Source organism: Bos indicus, chromosome 13, assembly GCF_029378745.1.
Source record: "Bos indicus isolate NIAB-ARS_2022 breed Sahiwal x Tharparkar chromosome 13, NIAB-ARS_B.indTharparkar_mat_pri_1.0, whole genome shotgun sequence".
NCBI classification, from domain to species: Eukaryota; Metazoa; Chordata; class Mammalia; order Artiodactyla; family Bovidae; genus Bos; species Bos indicus.
The window spans coordinates 30,391,108-30,417,455 of record NC_091772.1 but is presented as its reverse complement, the minus strand read 5'-3'; the positions used below and the strand labels follow the sequence as shown (position 1 = coordinate 30,417,455).

General features: G+C 38.0%; 1 protein-coding gene across 3 annotated transcripts in view; it reads left to right on the top strand.

The window, feature by feature from the left end:
• Positions 1–26,348, top strand: part of MINDY3 (MINDY lysine 48 deubiquitinase 3) — a 79,573-nt gene that overhangs the window by 25,078 nt on the left and 28,147 nt on the right. For all 3 annotated transcript variants that reach the window (XM_019973100.2, XM_019973101.2, XM_070800874.1), the window contains 4 exons: positions 101–174; positions 1,047–1,126; positions 13,286–13,356; positions 18,488–18,568. In XM_019973100.2, coding sequence (XP_019828659.1) covers positions 101–174; positions 1,047–1,126; positions 13,286–13,356; positions 18,488–18,568 — 306 coding nt within the window. The remainder of the gene's footprint in view (positions 1–100; positions 175–1,046; positions 1,127–13,285; positions 13,357–18,487; positions 18,569–26,348) is intronic.

Here is a 26,348-nt window from a genome sequence, read left to right as displayed (position 1 = left end):
GTGTTTTATTAATTCATAGGATAAACTGGTTAGTTTTTAAACTACCATAATTTTCATTTTTAGTTTTAAAAATAAGCCAATGAATTCTTGGTTTCTTTAGGGCATTGAAAACATAAAAAATGAAATTGAAGATTCGAGTGAGCCTTTGATAGATCCTGTGTATGGACATGGCAGGTAATTAACTAAAATCTATTATTTCCTTATACGGACTTCAGGTTTTAGGACTGATAATATGCACATAAGATAACACACTGAGTCAGATAATTTTGTTTGTCGGTACGGACAGCTTAAAGTCTCTGAGTATGAGCAGTCTTACGCTTTATACATTGCTTTTAGGTATGAAGTATTAACTTACACTTTAGGTCTATGTATGCACTGGGTTTATTGTAGCAAATAGTTTCTTTTAGGATGACAATGGGAATATTTTAACAAATTTTACTTGATAGTGCATTCATGAAATTTTCTAATAGATGAAATTTGCTCACGTTAACTTAGAAATAAGTACACCCATGTGTATTTGTGAATGCTTTCCCTGTTTGCGGGAAAAAAATTTTTTTTTTTTCTTTTTCTCTGAGAAAACCCTACCTCTCAAGCTTTTTATAGCTATTTATGCTAAAAATTGATGACACAATGACTGATTTTTAACTCACTCCAAAACATATTTCCTTTAGATCTTTCTGCCCCAGAGGTTAAATTCACATGTCTTGTATCAAACACAAAATAATAAAAAGTATATATGTGTTTTTAAGGTGATTATAAATAAATTAGCAGTCTAAGTATCATTTTGTTAATCTATTTTAATATGATGTCTTGAATAAAGTTGTTAAATTTATGTGATTATATAGAACAACAAATGCCACTGTGGTGACACAGGAAGTGATACATTTAGCAAGGTTGTGTATAAAATGAGAACTGTAAGGTTTTTCTGTTTTTTAAACAACATAATTTAATGTAAAAAGTCATGATTTTATGCTTTGTCATAAGAGTAATTTGTTTTAAAAATTAGTATATTCATACTTTAATTACTTTTTAATCTTCATTAATAGCCAAAGTTTAATTAACCTCCTGCTGACAGGACACGCTGTTTCTAATGTATGGGATGGTGATAGAGAATGCTCAGGAATGAGTAAGTATATTTATTCTTTGTTGTGTTTATTTTGTTTATGATGAGTATTCCACTAACATACAGTTGATTGTTGATTCATCTGTTTAATGGTTCTGTGTTACTTAGAGGTTAAGATAAATGCTTTAGTATAGAGGAATCGCTTACAGTTTTCACAGCACTATAACATGAAGAGCATAGACTCTGGAGGCTGACAAACTTGGGTTCAAATCACAAGTATATGACTTGAGTCAAGTTACTTAAGCCTTTAGCTCTCTCTAATATAAAATTAAGATTATAGGACTAACTTGTTTAGAAAAAGTCATAGGTCTTTGGATATATGTAAAATTAAAATGTATATATATGTAAAGTTTGTACTTATCTAGTGATATCTGTCTGTAAGTCGAGAGCACTATTGAATTTTGCTTAAAATTGAAAAATTATGAGTATTGTGATTTGAAGTATTTAAGAGTCTAGTGGTTTTTTTCCTGTATTACTTTTAAGGTTTGTAATTTCCTTTAAAATGCTGGGTAAATTTAAGGTTGTCTGAGAATTTTAAACCACCACCACCTCCATCTCTGGTCTCAATTATTTCTTTCGTATACCTTCATATGTTGCCAGGAACGTTGAAGTCAAGCACCTTTGGCCGATCCATCTAGTTAAGGAGAGCTGATATACAGCTCTGCAAAAGATTCCCTGTAGCTTATTGTTACTTGGTCAGTCTGAATTCATTTATTTGTTCTTTCAGCATACGTTGAATAAGTTAAAGGCATGTTAAAGGCATGTCAGACTCTTAAGTATGTAATACTTGAAGTGTGTGATATAGAACAGAAATCATGACTCCTGTAGTTCACAGGGAAGTTTAATTTTTCTCCTAAAATTGGATAAAACTGTCAACAAATTACAGAAGCAAATATTATGACTGAGAAAATAATAGTTACTGCTTTCTGCTCCCATTTAAATGAATGAATCTTGATCTTAAATTTAAATTTTCTCAAATTTTAGAAATACATGGAGTTAATAGAAACATGAAAGAAGACAATATTAGGGGGAAAAATCAGTAAAAATGACTGAATTTCAAAATTGAAGAGCACCTTAACACCATCCAACCTTTCACTTAACTATTTAAGAAATCTAAGAGGTACCCTTCCATCCTACATTAGCTAATGTATACAAAATTATCTCAGTGATGAGGTGAAAATGAGAACCTAGTTTAGGTGATTTCTGGTAAAGGTCAAAGTTCAAACAGTAAAATTCACTGACAAAAAAAGTAGTGAGCTGAACTTGCTCTATATTTTTGTAATTGAACCCATCCTGTTCTTGAGCCCTCATTCTGATTGATAGCTGAAAGTATTCAACCCTGCTAGTCAAAGACATGTCAGATTCTCAAGTCTTCCATAGGCTTTTCTTCATGCTATATATGGGTTGGCCAAAAAGTTCATTTGGGTTTTTCCATTACATCTTCTGAAAAACTTTTTGGCCAACCCAATACTTACAGGATATTGGTCAGCTATCCAGTTTAGATTGTTGACATGTACTAATTTATCCTTTTCTGTTTCTTGAAATACTAGCTTTCAAAGCTATTGTCTGGCAGTGTTTTTTTTTTAAAGTATAGTTTAAATATCAAAACTAAGTAAAGACTTTAAAATATTATCTTGGAAAAGAAAATAGACATGGTATATTTCTTGCATTCTCCCTTAATTGTTATGAATGTTGGCTTAAGGTTGAATCTGTTTTCATTCACCAAAATTAAAATGAAAATCCATACATTCATCCAGCATTTATTGGATATTTTTCTGTCTGACAACATGGGGGAGATTGTGATATATGTATTATACAAAGGAAAAATTATAATTAAAGAATTACTAGTTTTGCAATCTTTAGGCAAGCTGCTTTACTTCTCTTGTCTGCAGTTTCCTAATTTATAACTCAGGGAGGTAATACCTTCCTTAAAGAAATGTTAGATTATGAAGATTAAGATAAAATTTCTAAAATGCCTCAACCAGCTCATGGGAATACTTGGCCTTTCCTCAAAAGAGGAAAACAAGAGCATGCACACAGGTAATTATAATGCAAGGTGAAATGAACACAAGTTGAAGTAAAGTATGATAGAAGTTCAAGGAAAGGAGGAAACCTTTCCTACTGTGTTTGCCTTGGGATGAGTGGGGAGCCATTAAGTAGGAGTGGCCATTTTAATGAGGCCACATGGAATGAGAGAGAGGGAAAAAAACAGGTTTGTGTCTAGAGACAGGGAGACAGACCAGTCTGATTAGAGCAGTGTATCTTAATCCCAACTATGTGTTCCTCACTTAGGAAGCTTAAGAGTAAGTCAGTACTCAGGCCCCAGCTGAGAACAAATAAACAAATTAGAATTTCTGGGTAGTGGGGTCTGGACATGATAATTTAAAAATTACCTGTACATAATTAGAATGTACAGCCAGATTTGAGGAGATAAAAGCATTGACTGTGAAGAACACAGAAAAGATCATAAATATAAGGTTGGGTAAGAAACCAGAGGATCTTGATACTGAGAAGTTTAAACCTTAGTTGTCAAGTGTTAGGAAGAGAGTCATTGAAGGCATTTAAGCAGAACAGTAACATAAGACAAAATAAGAACTTGAACCTGTCAGCTTGTATGCATAGGAATGGGATGGGATGACAGGTCACAAACTAGAACAGGTAGTCAGTGGGTGGGAAGTAACAGGATGAAATAGGTGTGGCAAAGGAAGAGAAAGAGAGCCACTAGGATTGTGTACTTCATGCCAAGCAATATGTTTGGGTGTGTATCTTCTCAACCTCAGTTGATAGTTAAGAAAACCGAGGCTTAGGTCATTTGTAATTCACCCCATGTCCAACAGCAGGCGTCCACGGCTTCTGACCACAGCCCAGGCCTGTGCTCAGTCCACCATAGCATGTTCTTCTGCTCGACCCCTGCCTCTGGGAAAGAGCCTCTGGGAAAGTAGAATCTGTAGAATTCAGCTGTGAATTAGATAGATGAGAGTAAGGTACAAATAACCAATAGGTTTTCAAATGAACTTTATTGAGTGAATGAATAAGTGCAAGAAACATTACATAGGAAGTCAGCTTTAAGTCACTGTTTTGGTAGCAGAGAACAATTCTTGTCCTCAGGTATTTCATTTTCTTTAAACAACTGTTGACAGTTATTAAGAATGCTGATCCTGTGTGCCACAGCTAAGACCTGGCACAGCCAAGTAAATAAATAAATAAAAATAAATAAATAATAATAACAACAGAAAGCCCATTATCCAGCAGTGACAAGCATCATCTTAGCAGTGCCAACCTCTGTTCTTAATATTTAGTGACTGTCTTCTTTTCTCCTATTTTATTCACTTCTTTTCTTAAAACTACTCTATGAAGGTCTTAGAATAAAGGAAACTAAGGCACCAAATTATCTTATTTCATGCAAACAAGCTGGAGTTTAAACCACAGTTGTCTGGTTCCCTTACAACCAGCATAGTTAATCATCATGATAGACAGCCTATTACTTTGCCAACAAAGGTCCGTCTAGTCAAGGCTATGGTTTTTCCTGTGGTCATGTATGGATGTGAGAGTTGGACTGTGAAGAAGGCTGAGCGCCAAAGAATTGATGCTTTTGAACTGTGGTGTTGGAGAAGACTCTTGCAAGTCCCTTGGACTGCAAGGAGGTCCAATCAGTCCATTCTGAAGGAGATCAGCCCTGGGATTTCTTTGGAAGGAATGATGCTGAAGCTGAAACTCCAGTACTTTGGCCACCTCATGTGAAGTGTTGACTCATTGGAAAAGACTCTGATGCTGGGAGGGATTGGGGGCAGGAGGAGAAGGGGACGACAGAGGATGAGATGGCTGGATGGCATCACTGACTCGATGGACGTGAGTCTCGGTGAACTCCAGGAGTTGGTGATGGACAGGGAGGCCTGGCGTGATGCGATTCATGGGGTCGCAAAGAGTCAGACACGACTGAGCGACTGATCTGATCTGATCTGAACAGAGTTTTCAGTGTGAAAATAAATATATAAGATGATATAGAAGAATTTCATTTTATTTAATTTCACAATAGCCCTAAGAGGTAATTTTTTGCCTCATTTATAGAGAGAAGCAGAGATTGAAAATTTTATCCAAAGATTTTTTTTTTTTTTTTGTGATAGAGTTAAGTGAATGAGCCATGCTGAATTTCTCAGTCAAGGAGAATGAGGACTAAGAATAGGCTATGAATTTAGCAGTTAATGAGGGCTTTCCCTTAAAAGAGCAATTGAAATAGAATCCATAGCATAAGGAATAAATATTTTAGGAATGCAGGCAAGGACATTTTGCTGGTGAAAGGATGGAAAGAGAGGAGTTCATTGCCTGGTCATAAGACCAAGAGATGGTATACACCAGTTTTGTTTTAAGGCATAGAAGTCTCCTAAATTGTCTGTTAGGAGGAAAACTGCTTTTAATAGAAGAGATAGTAAATGGAGTTGATGGTAACAGTGACGTTGGAAAGATACACAGTTCTTCTAAAACAAGAAGAAAGAATGTATTGAGAAAAGAAAAAGGCATTTTGAGGTATCAAATATTTAAATTGGGAGAACTTTTGAGAGTTTGAATTTGTCCACTGACAATGAATGGACAAAGTTAGAGGCATGTAAAGGAGAAAGAGTTTACATCCACTGCTTTAAGAAGGAGTATAAAGATGAATTATGAAAGGAATGTGTAAATGTGCAATCAGAGTTAAGAGCTCAGATGAGGTTACATAGAATTATTTAGAGTGGATCCAACCAATAAAGGTTACAGTTAGGCTTCTGTTCTTTTTCTTTTTTTTAACTAATAGATTTATTGAGATAAAATTCACATAATTTACACATCTGCCATTTAAAATGTATAAGTCACTGGTTTTTAATATGTTCTTGAGTTGTGCAGTCATCACCATATCAGTTTCAAAACATATGTATCATAAAAGAACCCTTAAACCCATAAGTAGTCACTTCCCCTCAGCCACCATTAATCTGCTTTCTATTTCTGTTGATTTGCCTATTCTGGACATTTAATAGAATCATGTAATATCTAAACTTTCTGCACCAGGTTATTTCACTTAGTGTAGTATTTTCAAGGTTCATCCATATTTTGGCATGAACCAGCACTTCACTCCATTTTACTGAAAAATATTTCATTGTATAGCTTATACCACATTTTCTCATTTTCTTTTTTCATTCATCAGTTGATGGACATTTGGTTTGTTTCCACTTGGCCATGATAAGTGATGTGGTTAGTAACATTTATGTACAAATGTTAGTGAGAAGATGTTTTTATTTTTCTTTAGCATCTACCCAGGAGTGAAAATCCTGGGTCATATGATAACTGTGTGTTTATTTAACCTTTTGAGGAATACCTGTTAAACGTTCATATGCCAAATTACCTTTGGAAATTTGCTTTACCGACTAGAAGAGTATAAACTTATGCTTGCAGTGTGTAGTTCCTGTTTCTCTACGTCCTAACCAGCACTCAGAACTTTGACTCTTTAATATTTTTGTCAGTCAGTTTACTGACACTTGGTAGCCTATTTTGATTCACATTTCTCTGATTCCTAGTGAACCTGCACCTAATCATCTTTTCATATGTTTGTCAACTTTCAGTGTTTTCTTTTTCTGGGAATTGTCTGTCTTTTGGCGTTTTAGAAGGAGAAGTTATTTTACTTATAATTTCTAGGGGTACTTTACAAATTCTTAGTTCTTTATGTATTAAATCTGTTGTAGATACTTTCTCTCAACCATTTCTGTTTTCTTTAACTTTGCCACTGCTACCTTTTATATACCAAAGCTTTCATTTTTGATGAAATTAAATCATTTGATCTCTTTGAGGGCTTCTGGGTTTGTTTGTTTGTTTTTACATTTTTTTCTGTGTATCTATTCTGTGTTTCTCCCACCCCAAAGTTAAAGCTAGCACTGCCTAGTATTTTCTTCAAATGCTTTGGTGGGCTTTATTTCTTTTTAATGTTTATCCTGTTAATCCATCTGGATTTTATTTATTTATGAGTGGTATGAGATAGAGATCTACCTTTTTATTTTTTTCCCAAAGGATTACCAAATATCCCAATTCTAACTTCCCTAGTGGCTCAGATGGTAAAGAATCTGCTTGCAATGCAGAAGACCTAGATTCGATCCCTGGGTCAGTAAGATCCCCTGGAGAAGGGGCAAGCGACTGCAGTATTCTTGCCTGGAGAAATTTCCAGAGATGTCTGGCAGGCTACAGTCCATGGGGTCACAAAGAGTTGGACACTGCTGAGGGGGACACACACACACACACACACACCCCTAGATACTGGGGACACACACACACACACACACACACCCCCCTAGATACTGGGGACACACACACACACACCCCCCTAGATACTGGGGACACACACACACACACCCCAGATAAAATGCAGAGCTCCCAGTTAAATCTGAATTTCAAATAAGCAATCCTTTTTAGTGGGAGTATGTCTTGTTTAGTATTTGGAGTATACTTATACTGAAAATTTTAATTTTGTATCTGAAATTTAAATACAACTGGGCATATTGTATTCTTATTGGCTGAAATTGGCAACCCTGGCTAGATGCCAACTCTGTAGCAACCTGACTTCTCAGGAATATAACAACCAGTTAGTGGGTTTTTAAAAAGCTCTTCACTTCAAAAGTAGATTTCACAAAGTTCATGGCTCAAAGTGCATGTACCCTTACCTGTAAGTGAGATGAACCAAGCCTTTTTTGGTATTTTTAAAAATTTTAGGTATTCCAGCATTATTAAAAAAGCCTCCCCCCTCCATTTTTAAACTATAGATTCTTTTTTAAATTTTTATTGGAGTATAGTTGCTTTACAGTGATGTTAGTTTCTGCTATATCATAATCAGCTGTACATATACATGTATCCCCTGTTTTTTAGATTTCCTTCTCATTTAGATCACCACAGAGCATCAAGCAGAGTTCCCTTTGCTATACAGTAGGTTCTCATTAAATTAGTTATCTATTTTACGCATAGTAGTGTATATATGTCTATCCCAGTCTCTCAATTCATCCCACCCTCCTTCCCCCCGTGGTAACCATAAGTTTGTTCTCTACTTCTGTGTCTCTAGTTCTGCTTTTAGATAAGACACAGGTGTACCATTTTTCTGGGTTCCACATATATGCATTACTATTTGATGTTTTTCTTCTTCTGACTGACTTCACTCTGTATGACAGTCTTTGGTTCCATCCACGTCTCTGCAAATGGTACAGTTTCATTCATTTCTATGGCTGAGTAATACTCCATTGTGTGTAGATTGTTTACTTACTCAGTGACCTTACATAGTTTCACCCCAGCTTATATTTTCAGCCTTCACGAACTTATCGATGCTTGCACAGAATCATGCTACTTACTTTCATTTCTTTGTGCATGCTGCTCCTTGTGCCTGAAGACTTCTATCCCTCCCATCTCTGCTCGGCCAATCCTTCAGCTGCCACTGCTTGTGCTGTCCCCAGGAGTCCCCTGAGACCCACAGCTGCTGGTCATCTGTCTGGTCTCTGAGCATTTTGCCTTCATCATACTTATCACATTCTACATTGTCACCTACTGTTGAGTTTTTTTTTTTTTGGCGGAGGTGGGGAATTTGACTTTTTTTAAATTGTAGTAAGAACATTTAACATGAGATCTACCCTTGCAACGAATTTTTAGAGTATGGTATTATTTATAGGTATGAGATTGTACAGCAAATCTTATTTGTCTTATGTAACTGAAACTCTTCTCTCTGTAGAATAGCCTCTCCCCATTTCCTCCTCCTCTACCCCCTATCAGCACCATTCTACTTTCCGCTTCTGAGTTTGTTTTAGATACCTCATCTCAGTAGAATCATGCGATGTTTCTCCTTCTGTGACTGGCGAACGTCAGTTAGCCTAAGGTCCTCAAGGTTCATGTATGTGCACATACGATAAGATTTCCTTCTTTTGTAAGTCTGAATGGTAATCCTTTGTATGGATGTTGCACGCTTTTCTTCATTCATTCGTTGCTAGACATTTAGGTTGTCTGTTTCTCAGCTGTTGTGAACAGTGCGGCAATGAACATGGGAATGTGGTATCTCTTTGAGATCCTCATTTCACTCTTTTCAATTAAATACACAGAGGTGGAACTGATGGATCATGCTCTGCTCAGTCGCTTCAGTCGTGTCCAACTCTGTGTGACCCCATAGACGGCAGCCCACCAGGCTCCCCCATTCCTGGGATTCTCCAGGCAAGAACACTGGAGTGGGTTGCCATTTCCTTCTCCAGTGCATGAAAGTGAAAAGTGAAAGTGAAGTCGCTCAGTCATGTCCAACTCTTAGTGACCCCATGGGCTGCAGCCCACCAGACTCCTCCATCCATGGGATTTTCCAGGCAAGAGTACTGGAGTGGGGTGCCATTGCCGATCATACAGTGGTTCTATTTTTAATTTTGGGGAGGAACCTGCATCCTGTTTTTCATGTTAGATTCCCACCAACAGTGAACAAGGATTCTACACATCCTCCCCAGCACTTACTACTTATCTTTTCTGATTTTGAGAATGGTTATCCTAACATTGTGGTTTTGATTTCCTCCTCTCTGATGATTGGGGGTATTGATATTCAGCATCTTTTCATATACTGTTGGCCATTTGTATGTTTTCTTTAGAGAAATGTCTAAGTCTTTAGCCCAGATTTTTTTGTTTAGCAATTTGTTTGGTTTGGGGAGTTACTTTTTTTGTTTTTTTTAACGGTGAGTTTTAGGAATTCCTTGTATGTTTTAGGTGTTAACCCCTCATTAGATACATAGTTTGCAGAGAGTTTCTTCTTTGTCTTCGTAGTCCTGGTGATGCCTTTGTATTCCCACACTGTGCTTAACATTGTTCTTTTCAATACTGGCCCTCAGGGTGTTTGTTAAATAAATATAGTGCAAGTATGTGCTTTCCAAGTCAGTATCAAGTTTGAAAGGCCTAAGAAGGACTTCTTTAGACACCCTGACAGTAGTGCGAAGTGATAGCAGGGAGCAGAGAAGGGTATGGAGAAGCAAACTCGTGAATATATGAAACTACAATTTGATACAGTCTGACTGACTGAACACAAAGGTGGATAGACACTTAATCATGGTTAGTTTTAATTGCTAGGCTAAAAACAAGAGAAAGTTCTGAAATATAATGACAGAATTATTAGAATTTTCTGCAAACTTAAACAGATTTCTTGGAGACTTAGTGAGAAAAGTATAGTTAGTGTAACTAAATTCTGTAAATTTTAATATGTGAGAATAGTATGTCTTCACTGTAATTATAACTTTGTACAATAATATTATTAATGATGCACTTTAGCTATCAAAATAAGATAAAAATTTTAAGTACATAGGAATGATACATTTTACCATTTACAATATTACCATTCAAACAACATGGCTAAACATGTGATTACTGACTGCATCTGAATAATTCATTATTCAAGAGTTTTGAAAGCTGATTTGGTGTATTTAGTAGCATGATATTATAAATATAGTATTCCAGACATCTGTAAGGAAATAGATGACGTAGTAATCAAGTCATAACACTAGGTGGTGGTAACTGATTTTAGAAATTAAAACGTGAAATAGTTTCTTAACATGTATTATTTGAACTTGAGAATATTTAGTGCTCCTTAATTTTCAGAATGAAGAGGAAGAAAAAATTTGAAAGGCTATGGGGTACCATCTCTTCCTATCTGGGTTGCTAACCCTCACTTTCTCTTTTTGGTCTGAATGCTATGCCAACGATTTTCAGATTTCTTGGTCTCATGACCTTTACGTTATTAAACATTATTGAGAATCCAAAAAAGCTTTTGCATATTTGGTTTATAAGAAAATAATAATCACTGTTTTTGGGGTTGTTAAAAATTAAGACAGAGAAATAAGTCTAAAAGCAACTTAGACATCCCTGAGAATTCTAAGCAAAACTTGGAAACTGTAGCTGTGTCTCCTCTGAGCCTGTAAGAAGCTAGTGAAAAATACAAACTGTGTGTATACATGCCTTCTATTAATTTTGAATTTACAAAAATTAAAGCTTAAACAACCGATTCTTGGTATACACATTTAGATGTTGTGCTTAAGGATACATAGTCAAATATTTACAACAAAGCAAATAAGTTGATATTATTACATTAATTGATAAAAACATGATATCCTACAGGAAAATGGACGATACATAACCAAATAGTAAAAAGGGTGTAGAGTTAAATATATGTTGTGTTTATAGTGGACATAATTTTTTACTAGAAAAAATATTCTTTTTAGAAATATGTATGGTCCCAAATTACTGTTACCCAAGTTACTATTATCCTGATACTTAATGTACTTTAGCTGAAAGCTGTAGTGTATGAAAAGAATTTATTACCATTATAGTTACATTTCTGATGTGGAATAGTCTGTCTTTTCATTTTCTGTGCTTTTTCTGCTCTTATCCATTTCCATGATCATGCTGATGATTCCCTAAAGCTTTGTATCCAGTTCTGACCTCTTTTTCCATGTTCCTGAACCTTACTTCTAGTAATGTACCCATCTCTCTCTAGAAGTCCTCAAGGTCACTGAATTCTAGTCTAAAACCAAACTCACGCTCTCTCTTCATACCACTTTAGAACCTAATTCTTTATTCTCTCTCTCAGTCAGTCACCATTTATCAGGTTCCCCAGGCTAGAAACCTTTAAGGAAGCTTTGACAAATTTTTTACCCCTTGAATACATTGATTTTTCATACTTCTTTGCCATTTCTTCTCTTTAAATTATCTTCTTATCCTCTTCTTGGCCTGGAAAATTCCTACATATGCTTCAGGATTCAACTCAGATGTTAACACTTGCATGCACCTGCATCTGGTCCCATCACTTCATGGCAAATAGATGGGGAAACAGTGGAAACAGTGTCAGACTTTATTTTGGGGGGCTCCAAAATCACTGCAGATGGTGATTGCAGCCATGAAATTAAAAGACGCTTACTCCTTGAAAGAAAAGTTATGAGCACCCTAGATAGCATATTGAAAAGCAGAGACATTACTTTGCCAGCAAAGGTCCGTCTAGTAAAGGCTATGGCTTTTCCAGTGGTTATGTACGGATGTGAGAGTTGGACTGTGAAGAAAGCTGAGTGCCGAAGAATTGATGCTTTTGAACTGTGGTCTTGGAGAAGACCCTTGAGAGTCCCTTGGACTGCAAGGAGATCCAACCAGTCCATTCTGAAGGAGATCAGCCCTGGGATTTCTTTGGAGGGAACAATGCTAAAGCTGAAACTCCAGTATTTTGGCCACCTCATGCTAAGAGTTGACTCATTGGAAAACTCTCTGATGCTGGGAGGGATTGGGGGCAGGAGGAGAAGGGGACGACAGAGGATGAGATGGCTGGATGGCATCACTGACTCTATGGACGTGAGTCTGAGTGAACTCCGGGAGTTGGTGATGGACAGGGAGGCCTGGTGTGCTGCGATTCATGGGGTCGCAAAGAGTCGGACACGACTGAGCGACTGAACTGACTCACTGACACTAACACAGTGAACAGATGCTCTTAACACCACTGTAAGATGTGTGTGTTCATCTAAACAAAGAGCACAAGTTTTCTCATCTGTCTCCTTTGATAAGCTCTTAGCCTTTGTAAGGGTTTCCCTCGTAGCTCAGTGGGTAAAGAGTCTGCCTGCAATGTAGGAGACCTGGGTTCGATCCCTGGGTTGGAAGATTCCCTGGAGAAGGGAATGGCTACCCACTCCAGTATTCTTGCCTGGAGAATCCCATGGACAGAGGAGCCTAGTGGACTACATACAGCCCATGGGGTCGCAAAGAGTCAGACACAACTGAGCGACTAACACTAGCCTTTGTAAAGCAGGTACTGTGTTCTGTTCTTCATTATTTCCGCAGTCTTAAGCTGCTGCTTGTGTTTATTTAGAGGAGAAAGGGAAGGTATCAAATGTCTATCAAAAGTTAACATTGAATATAAAGTTTTATAAATGCATTTAATGTACATACAAAGGCTCTATTACCTAATCTATTGGTATTTTATAATGAATAGGACTATCACGGTGACTTGATGTGAACTCTTAACAGTAAATATATGCTAGACTTTTAAGGTACAATTTTGGGTAAAAGTTTTGGTGTAGAACATATATATGTATGTGTACATATGTATTTATATTGAAGTACTTTTCAGATCTGTATGCTAATGCATTGCTGACTTTTTTGTTGCAGAACTTCTTGGTATACATGAACAAGCTGCTGTAGGATTCTTAACACTCATGGAAGCTTTAAGATACTGTAAAGTAAGTTGATTTTTAAGGTCCTTTGAATGGTTTTTATTCACTTGTCCACTGTTACAGAGAGCATTTTTCTCCTATGACAGCATATTTTAGTTTACTGCTGATAGTGTATACTCTCAATTCCTTTTTCATCACCCTTTCTGAACTGACAGGCTTATCAAGGATAGAGTTAAGCTGGCCGATCATGCTGAGTTTCCTATTTTTTTAGGCTCATTCCTTTTGAGGGTCAGAGGCAGAACCCACTTTGAAATAATTTATGAAAACAGATATCCATTATTGAATATAAATAAAGCTTTTGATAAACTGAGGGGAGAGAATGTCCTATTTGATCTTCCATACTAACAATATGTTTCACTGAAACAACTGGTAATATTTTGTCAGGCATAGTAAAACAATTAGCTAAATGCCTGAAATTCTAACTTTTGTCTATTTCATCTGAAAAATGATTTCACACTAAAAGTAGAAAGACCCAAGCATTTCACAGCATTAAACTCTTAACACATGTGCTAGGATTAGAAGCTACCATGAAGTTCTCACTTTTTGATACATATCTCATCACTTTTCCTGCATAATCTGAAATTACTATGGATATTCCAAATAGTTTTAAATGGAGTTTAAATCATTAATGATTTGCATTTAATAAGATGTTCTGATTTTGGAAAAAGAAGTAGATCTCCTATTCTTTTCCAGTTTAGAATGGTGGTTCCATAGCAGTGGTTCTAGTGGTGGTGATTATTTTTAGTAACAGTAACAGTCCTTTCCTGCCTGCCTGCCTGCCTTCCTCATCTTCCTCATCCTCCATCCCCTCCCTTCCTCTCCTTCCTCTATTTCCTTTCTTTTTTACTAGACAACGTTCGCCTTTCATGACAACACTTGCACAGGGATGATATGGACATGATGATCAAATGACTTCATCCTGCCTTTATTCATTAATAGTAATTGTCCTGTCAAACAGTAGTAACTCTTACATTTTTAGTGACTTCAGTTACACAAGCTAAAGCTATCCTGAGGCAGTCTAGCAACCAGGGAATAAAGCTGTGTCTCCTCCCCAACACATCCACAAACAACCATTCATATTCCCAAAAGTGTGACTGTGTATGCACATAAAAAAATGACGACTAGATAGAGATAATGGGTGTTAATTAGCTTGATTGTGGTGATCTTTTTACAGTATATACATGTATTAAAACATCAAGTTGTCCACCTTAAATATGTTGTTTTTGTATGTCAAAGATACTTCAATGAAGCTGTTTTCTAAAAAGTGCACGGTGTGTGTTTTGCAGGAGGATAGAGAGTGAAGGTGATATGTTCTGAAATCTTCACCCTGTGGCCTTAAGGCCCTGATGGTCTGGATTCTCTGTCCTCCAGCCACACTGTCTCTTGTCAGTTCTTCATACGTGCCAAGCCCTTACCTTCCCTGGGTTGGAAAGATCCCCTGGAGAAGGAAATGGCAACCCATTCCGGTTTTCTTGCCGGGAAATCCCATGGACAGAGGGACCTAGGTGGGCTGCAGTCCACGGGATTGCAGAGAGTCAGTCATGACTTAGCGACTAAACAACAAGCCCTTACCTGATGAATCTTTATACTTCTTTCATTTCTGCCTGGAATACTCCAGCTGAATGGATCACTCCTCTCTCCTTCAAGCCCTAACTCAGATGGTACCTTAAGGGCCTTTTCCTGGACCATTTCCCACTGACTCTTTTCACATTTTTTTGTAGGAATAATCACTTTGTAATGACCTTTTTTGTTGGCTTAGTTATCTTTTTTTTTTTTTTTTTAATCTTGAATTTTTCTATTGCCCTTAATGGAATATTAACTCTATGAAAGCAGTCACATTGTCTTTCTGGGTACATATTAGATGCTCAGTAAACATTTGTTGAATGAATGAGCAGACAGTTTCACCACAATGGTGAGCTCTTCTAAATATGCACATTTGCTTTTCTTTAACAGTTAGGTAGAACAGAGGAATGTTTGTTTTCTGCCTAAGATCATAGTGGGAAGTCATTAGCTGCTGTATAGTCTCCTGTTACCCCAGTATTACTGCCTTAGTACTGCCCTAGTATTACCGGTCTAGTGTTCTAGCAGTATTGGTGGTGTTTTCTAGGGTTTAAAGATATTTCTTATGGTAGGATACAGCACACAGATGCTCAGATAGATGAAAGGCAGAACACTTCTGTTACTTACAGCTGTAAACAAGAGAAAGCTCCAAGACAGGGCCAGGGAGAGAAGGAGACCTGTAGACAAGGCACTAGTAGACTGCAGGCCTGAGAGCAGCTTCCTTATGGGAACTGGTGTGGAGTTGGCTGGAGGGCCGTGCAAGCCATGCCTGGCCCCACTGTGGGCTGGCTGGTTTGAATAGATTCAGTGGGCTCTGGGGCTTGGGAGTCATCCCTTGTCTGGTACCGGGCTCCAAGGCGATTAGGGCCATGCATGGTGGCCTGGAGTGTGGGAGACATATCAGGGAGGTTTGGACTTCATCAGCTGCCTTTTTTAAAGGAAGCTGACGAGCCCCTAGTGAGGACCTCGAAACTAAGTGAAGATAAGCATTTACAAAAGAAGAAAAATAAAACTCTTACACTGTGGTGCTCATCTGTATATAATTATAGCTGTCCTTCTGAAAAAATATGTATACTTGGAATTATATACTTTTTATCAAACATTTAGAGAAACAGCAGTAAGGAAATAATTGTGTTGTTAATGGATTTTGTGTCTGAATGTTTTCCTTTTCTTTGATAGTGTAGCAAATTGCCCTTTAGAGTTAAAATGATCAATTTCATATTACTTTTATCATATGCATTCATTAAGACAAAGGAAACAGTCTCTCTCATGGGCTCTCTGGCTCTCTTTCTCTCTCCCTGTCTCCAGCTCCTGTGTGCATGTGTCTATGAGAGTGTACTGAGATGAAAGGTTGACTCTGAGTGCTTTGGGGTGTGCACTTTAAAAAAAAAATAGATATAGAACTCCGATGCCATAAAATTCACCATTTTAAAGTATATAATTCAGTGGGTTTTTTTGTGTATTCACAAGCCTCTGCCATCATGACCACTATCTAATTTCAGTACATTTCCTCACTCCAAGATCCTCTACACGCTTTAGCTGTCATTTCCTCATTCCTTGCCAGCCACTGGCGCCTTTTTGATGCTGAAGCTTTGCCTCTTCTGGATAGTTCATCTAAATGGAATCGAACAGTATGTGGCCTTTCATGTCTGGAGGCTTCTTTCACTTAGCATAATGTTTCCATTGTTCATTCCTGTGTATTAGTACTTAATTTCTTTTTTATGACCAAATAATATTCTTTTGTATGATTTATCAATTTATATCAATTTTGTTTTTCTCTTTAGTAGTTGATGGACATTTAGATTGTTTCTGATTTTTGACTCTTATGAATAATACTGCTATGAACATTAATATATAATACTAACATAATAATGTATAATACTACTGTGAACATCAGTGTTTTGTGGACATGGTGCTGTTTCTCTTGGGTGTGTACCCAGGAATGAAATTACTTGATCACATGGTATCTGCATAATTTTTGGAGGAACTGGCAAACTGTTTTCCAAAGGGGGGGTGCACTATTTATGCCCTTTCAATTTATTTATTTTTATTATTACAAAACACTGCATGAGTTCAGCATTCATTTACCCTTTGATGCCACTGTATATAATTTTATCCTCATTTTTTTTTACTTCTACCTTAACACACACACACGCTTACACACTGATACATGCCCACTTTTTCTAGAAGAGGAATTAAACAATGTCTAAACTTTGCATCACAAGAGGTAGCATGATGTAATGGAGAGCTGCCACATTATGTGTCAGAAAACATGAGTTTTAATTCCGACTCTCTGCTAGTTAGCTGTTTGAATTCAGACCAGGCACTGATCCTGTGTATCTTCTGGTTTCCTTATGTAGAATGGACGGACTTGGCCGAAAACCTCTGAAATCCCTCAATTCTGAATCTCTGATAAGCTTTGTCTTCTCCTTTTCCTTTTACTGTTATCTTCTGTATTGTCCTCAGATCACCCTTCCTCCTCTACTGGTTGTTCATTGTGATTAGCACATCCAGCTCATGTCTCCCATCACAGGTCAAAAAATAGTTTTACTCTCCCACTGCCCTCCTAATGGTCACAATAAGGTGGTTGAAAACAGGACACCATGGCGAGGCTTTTGGCCGCTCAGTGATGAATAGTTGACCCTGACTGACTGCTGCAAGTAGCCACTTGGGATTTCCCAGCTCCAGTGGGGGTTGGGGGGCGGGTGAAGGCCTGTGTGAGAAAAGAAAACTCAGCAAATGTAATTGGTAAGGTTACTTGTTTTTCAGAGTCCTTGTCCATCTAACAGTGTGAGTGACTGATGTGAACATGGTCAGATTTCACAAGTCAGTTTTTCACCTGTTGAATTTTAAGCTTGCTTTTTCTCTGTCACACAAAAATGATACCCTTAAATTTTCGGTGCTATTGTTTTTATAGGTTAAGTGTGTAACCTTGGAGGCAGGCTATAACGTATAACTTTTTAATGTATTTTAGAGAGAATTAATATTGTGTAACTTTGAACTTACTTCCTGCCATAAAGAATCAAGTGAAGGATTCTTTACTATTCCTAGATGGAAGTATGTATTTTGCTTTAGAGAGTCTATTTATTATATTGCTCTAAGTTCTTTGAAGACAGGATGTTCTTAAGGCTTTTTCTCTTATTTATTCATGTATCTACTCACTTGTTAATTTATGATTATTTTCCTGATAAAGTAATTATCATCAGATTTATAGTTTTAGAGTTTGAAGTACCAAGCTGAAATTCCTAGAAGTGGCCTAAATTTTATCTAAGATTTTCAGTGAGACATGAGAATGATTCTTAGGGTTACACTAATTTCTTTTTTGCTGTGTTAAATCTGTATTATTATTATTATTATTCTAGTGGAATGATGCAGTATAAGCTTTGCCCTGACAGTCTTTATAACACTCATTTTTACATTTAACGTTTGACCTTTATGGGTAAGGCATTCTGGCACAATCCCATTATTCCATTTAAATATGAATTAGGCACTTTAGTGATGCTTCAAGCATTTGTTGGTAAATATTTAACAGGCAATATAAAATTTTCATTTACTTATTTTACTACCTTTGTTCTAGGTTGGCTCTTACTTGAAATCTCCAAAATTCCCTATTTGGATTGTTGGCAGTGAAACTCACCTGACCGTGTTTTTTGCCAAGGTATGCTTTGCAGGATCTCTTTGTTGTTGTTTTTAAGTTTGACATCAGGCAAACAGGTAATATTACATCCATATTTAGTTTGAATCTTTATACAGAGTTCAGTGGATTGTTTCAAAATCTAAAAAAGCAATACTAAAGGATCATACTGCTTATACGATTGTCCTGCTCTAGTTTTGGGATCATTTCAGTCAAGTCTGTCATGATTTAGTTATAATTTCTTTATCGTTACCAACTTTACAAGTTTGACTTCTGATTTTTTTCAGAAATCACTGTGTTATGGTGAAAATAATTGAAATTAAATGTTTTGAGTTACTATTTTCTAGAGGATAAAAATCTAATTTATGTGATATAAAATAGTTTTAGTTACAACATCTAGGAAAATATTTTGAAATTTATTAATAGTTCAATGATTTAGAATTCAGTTGCTCTTTTAGGATGGAATATTTCCACCGTTTTAGTATATATAGTATAACAATATCGAACTAGGTTAAATCCATTTGAATGTGTTTAAAATTTTTGCCCCCAGAAAAGTGTTGCTAAATCCAAGGCTTTATAATCTTTCTCTTCCCACAATTGACTGGTTTAGAGCTTTGAATTCAGAAGCCTTTGTTACCATCCCAGCCTTGCCACTTCCAACATGGCTCAGCCTCTTCGCCCATGTCTTTAAAATAGGATTTAGAAATAGGATCTTGTTCTTAGGATTGTTGTCAGGCTTAAATATAAAACATTTAGCAGAACCTAGTACATGTTAAATGCCCAGTAAATCTTAGCTGTCATCATCGTCATCATCATTGCCTTTTTCATTATTCTGGTATGCCTGCGTAGACGTGCTAGATGTTGGACTAAAGGGAGAAAATAAAGAATTCTATTTTTGATGTTTCTTAATCCTGTTGCACTTTGCTGATCACTCTGCGTGCTCTTTCAGCTTGTACTTGTTAGTGTTCTTTATTTGTGTCTGTTGTAAGAAGTATGAATTATATAAATTGTACTAAAGACTAAACTGACAGTGCTAGGTTTAGTGGATCTGTTTCATTATTTATTACTGTATTTTTATTGTGCTGGCAAACATCCAGCAAGTGGTTTTAGTGGCAGATACAGGCTTAACCTTTCCTTACAGGGAAAGCTATAAATACAATTGAAAAGTACAGATCTTACTGATTTGTTGTATTTCATCTGACAGCTTTTGCTGTTCATTTCCCTCCTGAAGTAGAGAGGAAGACGTTAAAAGCAAGTGTAACCTGCAGAAACTAAACACCTAATTCCCTGACTGAAGATTTCATCATTTGACTAATTTTAGTGTCAAGTGTTATAAATTTCCAGAAAAGGAAAACAGTTCCAGTTCACATACAGAAATGTGTTTTCAAGTCAGTTATTATTTTTATCACAGCCCTATTCTTTAGCGTTAGGAAAACTATTAAATTCTATGAAATACAAAAGACAGATAAAATGTGTTTTTTAATTTTAACTTTTTATTTTGTATTGGAGTATATAGTTGATTAACAATGTTGTGATAGTTTCAGGGGCACAGCAAAGGGACTCAGCCATACATATACATGTATCCACTCTCCCCAAAACTCCCCTCCCATCCAGGCTGCCGCATAGCATTGAGTAGAGTTTCCTATGGACCTACAGAGTTTCCTGTAGGACCAAGGTCCTACAGTAGAACCTTGAAGATAAAACTATTTTAAATCTTAAATTTTATGAGTGATATTTAAGAAATGATTTTGTTGTCAAAATAGCAGAAAAGATTTCATGGGAGATTAATACAAGCAACAGTGTCGGTTGAGCTATGTAACAGTGCAGACATTCTGTTTTCAAGCATTGATATCAGGTATGTCGAGAGTGTCGTGGGAGTACGCACCATTCTGTGAAATACACACTGCCCCCTACCTGTCCTGGTTTGCTTTGTTGTTGCCAATGAAGTTCCCTTTGTCATTCCCAAGATGCACAGTTGTTCCCCTCAAGCCTTTTGTCTCATGGCTCCTGGTCAGTAGTGAGCCTTGTGTGGGGCAGGGACTCTCATTGATTTTCTTATCCACAGACCTCAGCCACATGCAGTGAAGAGTTGAATTGGACTCATGAGGTACATATATAGAGAAAAAACAAAGACCCCTGCAACACCCGTTGTATGTAGGCCTCAAAACACACTCAGTGTACACTGTGGAAATCAGTCAAGATTTTTCAACCTTTGTTTGTTTTTGGCTGTGTTGGGTCTTCGTTTCTACATGTTGCTTTTTCTGGTTGGGATGAGTTGGGGTCACCCTTCGTTGGGGTACGCCGGCTTTGATTGCAGTGGCTTCTCTCGTTGTGGAGCCCAGGCTCTAGAGCACAGGCTGAGTTGCCCCACAGCATGTGGGGTCTTCCTGGATCAGGGATTCAACCCATGTCCCCTGCGTTGGCAGGTGGATTCTTAACCACTGCACCACCAGGGAAGTCCAGTCAAGGTTTTTAAATCTGTCTTCATTTATATACATCCTCAAAGCTACTAATAATCCTAATAGGAAAGTGCACGTAAATTTAAAGTGATTATAGAAGTTTATGTTAAGATTTTAGGTTCTTCTGCTGTTAGAAATTATTCAATTTGTATATTTCAAATACCTTATCTCTCTTTTAGAACTCTTAATTAAATTTTGTGCTAATTGTTTTTACACTTACCTTTGTGTAGTTTAGTTGCTCAGTCGTGTCCGACTCTCTGCGACCTCATGGACTGCAGCACTCCAGGCTTCCCTGTCCATCAAAGTATAGGGAATTCATTAGTTTCATAAATAAAGCCTTTGCACAAATTTCCCACATTTAGGTTCCAGTGACATTTATATCTTCTAAAAATGTTTTTTCATGACTCACTCTGAAGCCTCTTAAAAGCATGGTACTTCTTTTTCAGTGAATTTTAGAGCAATTGAATTTGGATTGCTTGCACATGGTATCTTTAAAAAGTTACATGTAAAGAATTTTTCCCTTTGAAATAAACTGTTACAAAGCTGGAAGAACATGTAAATGGTAAATGATATTAATAATGTGCTCAGTCTCTGTTGTGTCCGACTCTTTGCAACCCCATGGACTGCAGCCCGCCAGCTCCTCTGTCCATGGGGATTCTCCAGGCAAGAATACTGGAGTGGGTTACCATGCCCTCTTCCAGGGAATCTTCCCAACCCAGGGATGGAACAAACCTAGGTCTCCTGTATTATAGGTAGATTCTTTACCATCTGAGCCACCAGGGAAGCCCAGTATTAATAACACTTGATAATATTTACTGGGTCCAAATTTAAATTTTTCAAAATTTTATTCATGTAGTGTTTGCCATTTAGGTAATATTGTAAACTTTGTTGGTTTTTACATTACAATAAGATCTGTTATTTGATCATACTTTCTTGGATATTTATATATTTGAGTAAGTGATTTTGGCAGTGAATTTATTTTTGTTATTGTTTTTGATTTGTTTTTGGTAGGTTTATTCACTCGTATGTTCCTAACCTGAAATAACACAATTTCCCCTCTGTCTCCCTCCCCCAAAACTTAAAGAGAATATTGATACCTTTTTCTACAAAACCTGTGTGTTTGTCAGGAAAAGTATTTTGTGTACGCTGACTTCTTTGTACTGATTATGATGAAATACTATTTTAAAAGCATGTTTTAAGGTCATGATTTTAAAGGCAGTCTGTAATTTGGCATTGTGTTGGGTTGGCCAGAAAGTTTGTTAGGCTTTTCCATAAGCTGTTACAGGAAACCCAAATGAATTTTTTGGCCAACCCAATAAAATGCCTTTGAAAAGCAATAGACTTTCTCATGTGACTTATACACTGGGAGTGATTATAGTCGCAGTTCTCTTCATTTACGTATGTACCCATTTCTTACATATTTACAGGGTTTATTTACTATGTGCCTGGCATTATGCCAGGTGCTGTGAATACAGTGGTGAGGAAAAAATAGATTAGGCGCCTGTTATGGATGTGTGCATTCTCATGGAGGAGGCATTAATCAAAGAGTCACACTTAAAAAATTAAAGCTGTGATGGGTGCTGACAAAGCACAGGTCTCTAAAGGTAGATTAGAGGAAGATTAGGGATGTCTCCTTGAGGAATTGATGTTGAAAATGAGCCCTGAGGCATCAGTAAAATTAAGCTACAGGGAAAGGGAAAAAAGCAGTTCCCACAGGGAAAATAGTTGGAGCAAGCAAATCACTGCAGAAGAAAGGACTGTGGTGCGAACAGCTGAAAGAGAAGGGGAGCCCTGAGGCTTGGAGGTGGGGGCAGGAGGAAGCTGCAAAGGTAGACAGCCTGTGCACGCTCTTCTAAGAGTAAGGGCAGCCACTGGAGTTTAAAAATCGGTGCTGGGAGTAGTTTGAGGGAGAGATAGGAAGGAAGGGAACAGGACTAAAAGTACATTTTGAAAAAACTCACTCTGGCTAACTGTAGAAAGCAGACACTGAAGGGTATCCTAGGGACTAGATAAACAAGACTCCTGTAGACTTCCTGATGAGCAAAAGGTAGTTTGATCCAAGGTATCAACGGTAGACATGGATAGACGTACAGCTGACCTTTGAACAATGTGGATTTGAACTGATTTTACATAGATGTTTTTTTCATTAGTAAATACTACACAATTTCTGGTTGGGTGGATCTCCAGTTGGTTGAATCTGTGGATACAGAACCACAGATACGGAGGAACTGTGAATACACAGGGCCAATTTTAAGTTTCCTGTGAGTTTTTGACTGTGCTGAGGGTCCGTGTCCCCAACCCCTGCATTGTTCAAGGATCAACTGTATACAAATTTGAGAGATTTATTCCTGAGTTGACAGAACTTGGTGATAGATTGAGATAGGTGAGGAGTGAGAAGTCTAATGAGATGTGTGTTTTTAATAGACCGTAGACCCTCAGAAAACTCCACAGCTTTGCGCTTGTCAAATGCAGCTACTCATGGTTAAGGCCATTTATTTTTCTTTGGCTACATTGACAAGGTCAAGATATTGCAGTGAAACGGCCCAGCCAAAATAACCCCACAGTGAGGTTTACAAGGCCTGCCCACACAGACAGTGCTTTTTAGTCTCTCACATATTAAAAGACCACCAAGGATCATGAGACATTTGAGAAATGTTAATGTGAAAAACAGAAATCAGAACAAATAGGGAAAAGGAGCTCAAAAGATTAGAGATAATGTAGGACAATGAAGGCATCAAAAGAAAATTGCAAAAAACCAAGAACCATAAGAGAATTTACGATGAACTCCATGAAACTATTGAAGCCGTGAGGAAAGGACATTTGAAGGACAGAAGAGAAACCGAAAACTTCCTGAAAGAACTGAAAGACAGATTGGAGAATGCTCTGCCCTAGGTCGTGGCAGTAGGTTCCTAACTGACGAGCATGCTGTTGCCCTTCATGGAGCTTAATAGCTTCTCAATTCAGCAATAGAATGAGCCCATTAAATGGAGTCACTTCATGTCATTGGCTCCCTTTTCACTAAGAGTAAAAGCCAGTGTCCTTAGAGTGACCCCCTCGGCCCTCCCTCGGCTCATCAGACTCCCCAGCGCCCTATAAGCGTGTTTCTTGCTCCTCTCCCCTCCTGTCTTGCTTGGCCACAGTGGCTTTTCCTGTACCTCCAACGGGAAACAAGCCCTCCACCCCGGCTCTTGCCTTTAGGATCTTGGAGTGGACGTCTGTATCAAGGATTCCTCCCTACCTTCATGTCGTGCATGGCAATCCGAGCGCAGGTTGGAAAACAATCTCCAGACATGGAGCATTTCAGAAGGGAGTGACTTTATTATTAAGAACAAAGAGCTGAGATAATGAGGGCACTGTGAGCACAGTGGGCTGACCACCTGGCAGACCAGGGAGAGCTGACTTAGAATCGGGGCCTGTCAAGAGAGAGCCGACCCCTTTCGTGGGTTAGTAGTCAGTTTCTGTAGCCTCAAGACAAAATTCTTGCTGAAAGGGTGGCATTAGGTGATTGGTTAGGGTGCTATAGGGTGAGTACTTGAGTGGGCATTTTTACCAGGGAACTGGCTGGTAAGGATGTGAGGACTCATGGCAATGGTTGCTATGGGGCTCAGTCAGTTCTGGGAGATGACCTTGGTGGGGGACTCTATGGCCTTAGTACAAGGCCTCACACCTGTGACCTTGGTATGGAACTCTACTTCAGATCAGAATTCAAGTGTCAGTTTCTTAGTGAGGCCTTCCCTGGGACCCTTTATAAAAATCTCAGTCCTCCTCCCTTTTCATTAACAGTCTCTCTCCCACTTATTTTCAAAATAGATATTTTTTAACTGAGGTAAAATTCATGTAACAAAATTAACCATATTTGGCACATTTCACAATATTGTGTAGCCATCACCTGTTATCTAGTACTAAAACATATTCATCACCCTGAAGTAAAACCCCAGATCTATTTAGCAGTTACTCCCTATTCTTCCTGCCTGGAATCCTGGCAGCCACCAGTTTGATTTCGGTCTCGATGAATTTCCCTGTACTGGATATTTCATATAAATGAATCATACAGCATATCACCTTTTGTGTCTTGAGGCTTATCCTTATGTTAGCCTGTCTCAGAGCTTCAGCCCTCTTCTGAAAGAATGATCCTCCACTGTGTGCATGTCACACAGTGTGTCCACTCATCAGTGGATGTGTGGTTTGTTTCTGCCTGGGGTTACGGTGAATAGTACTGTAGTGAACATTGCTACACAAGGACCTGTTTGAGTCCCTGTTCTCAATTCTTTTGGGAGTTTGGTATCAATCTAGAACTGGAATTGCTGGGTTATATGGCAGTTTTATGTTTTAATTTTTGGGGAAATGCCAAGCTGCTTCCCAGTGACTATACCATTTTACATTCCTACCAGTAGTAAACAAGGGTTCCCAGTTCTCCACATCTTTACCAACACTTGTTCAGTTCAGTCACTCAGTCGTGTCCGACTCTTTGCGACCCCATGAACTGCAGCACGCCAGGCCTCCCTATCCATCACCAACTCCCGGAGTTCACCCAGACTCAGGTCCATAGAATCAGTGATGCCATCCAGCCATCTCATCCTCTGTTGTCCTCTTCTCCTCCTGCCCCCAATCCCTCCCAGCATCAGAGTCTTTTCCAACGAGTCAACTCTTCGCATGAGGTGGCCAAAGTACTGGAGTTTCAGCTTTAGCATCATTCCTTCCAAAGAAATCCCAGGGCTGATCTTCAGAATGGACTGGTTGGATCTCCTTGCAGTCCAAGGGACTCTCAAGGATCTTCTCCGACACCACAGTTCAAAAGCATCAATTCTTCAGCGCTCAGTCTTCTTCACAGTCCAACTCTCACATCCATACATGACCACTGGAAAAACCATAGCCTTGACTAGACGGACCGTTGTTGGTAAAGTAATGTCTCTGCTTTTGAATATGCTATCTAGGTTGGTCATAACTTTCCTTCCAAGGAGTAAGCGTCTTTTAATTTCATGGCTGCAGTCACCATCTGCAGTGATTTTGGAGCCCCCAAAAATAAAGTCTGACACTGTTTCCACTGTTTCCCCATCTATTTGCCATGAAGTGATGGGACTAGATGCCATAATCTTTGTTTTCTGAATGTTGAGCTTTAAGCCAACTTTTTCACTCTCCTCTTTCACTTTCATCAAGAGGCTTTTGAGTTCCTCTTCACTTTCTGCCATAAGGGTGGTGTCATCTGCATATCTGAGGTTATTGATATTTCTCCTGGCAATCTTGATTCCAGCTTGTGCTTCTTCCAGTCCAGTGTTTCTCATGATATACTCTGCATATAAGTTAAATAAGCAGGGTGACAATATACAGCCTTGACGAACTCCTTT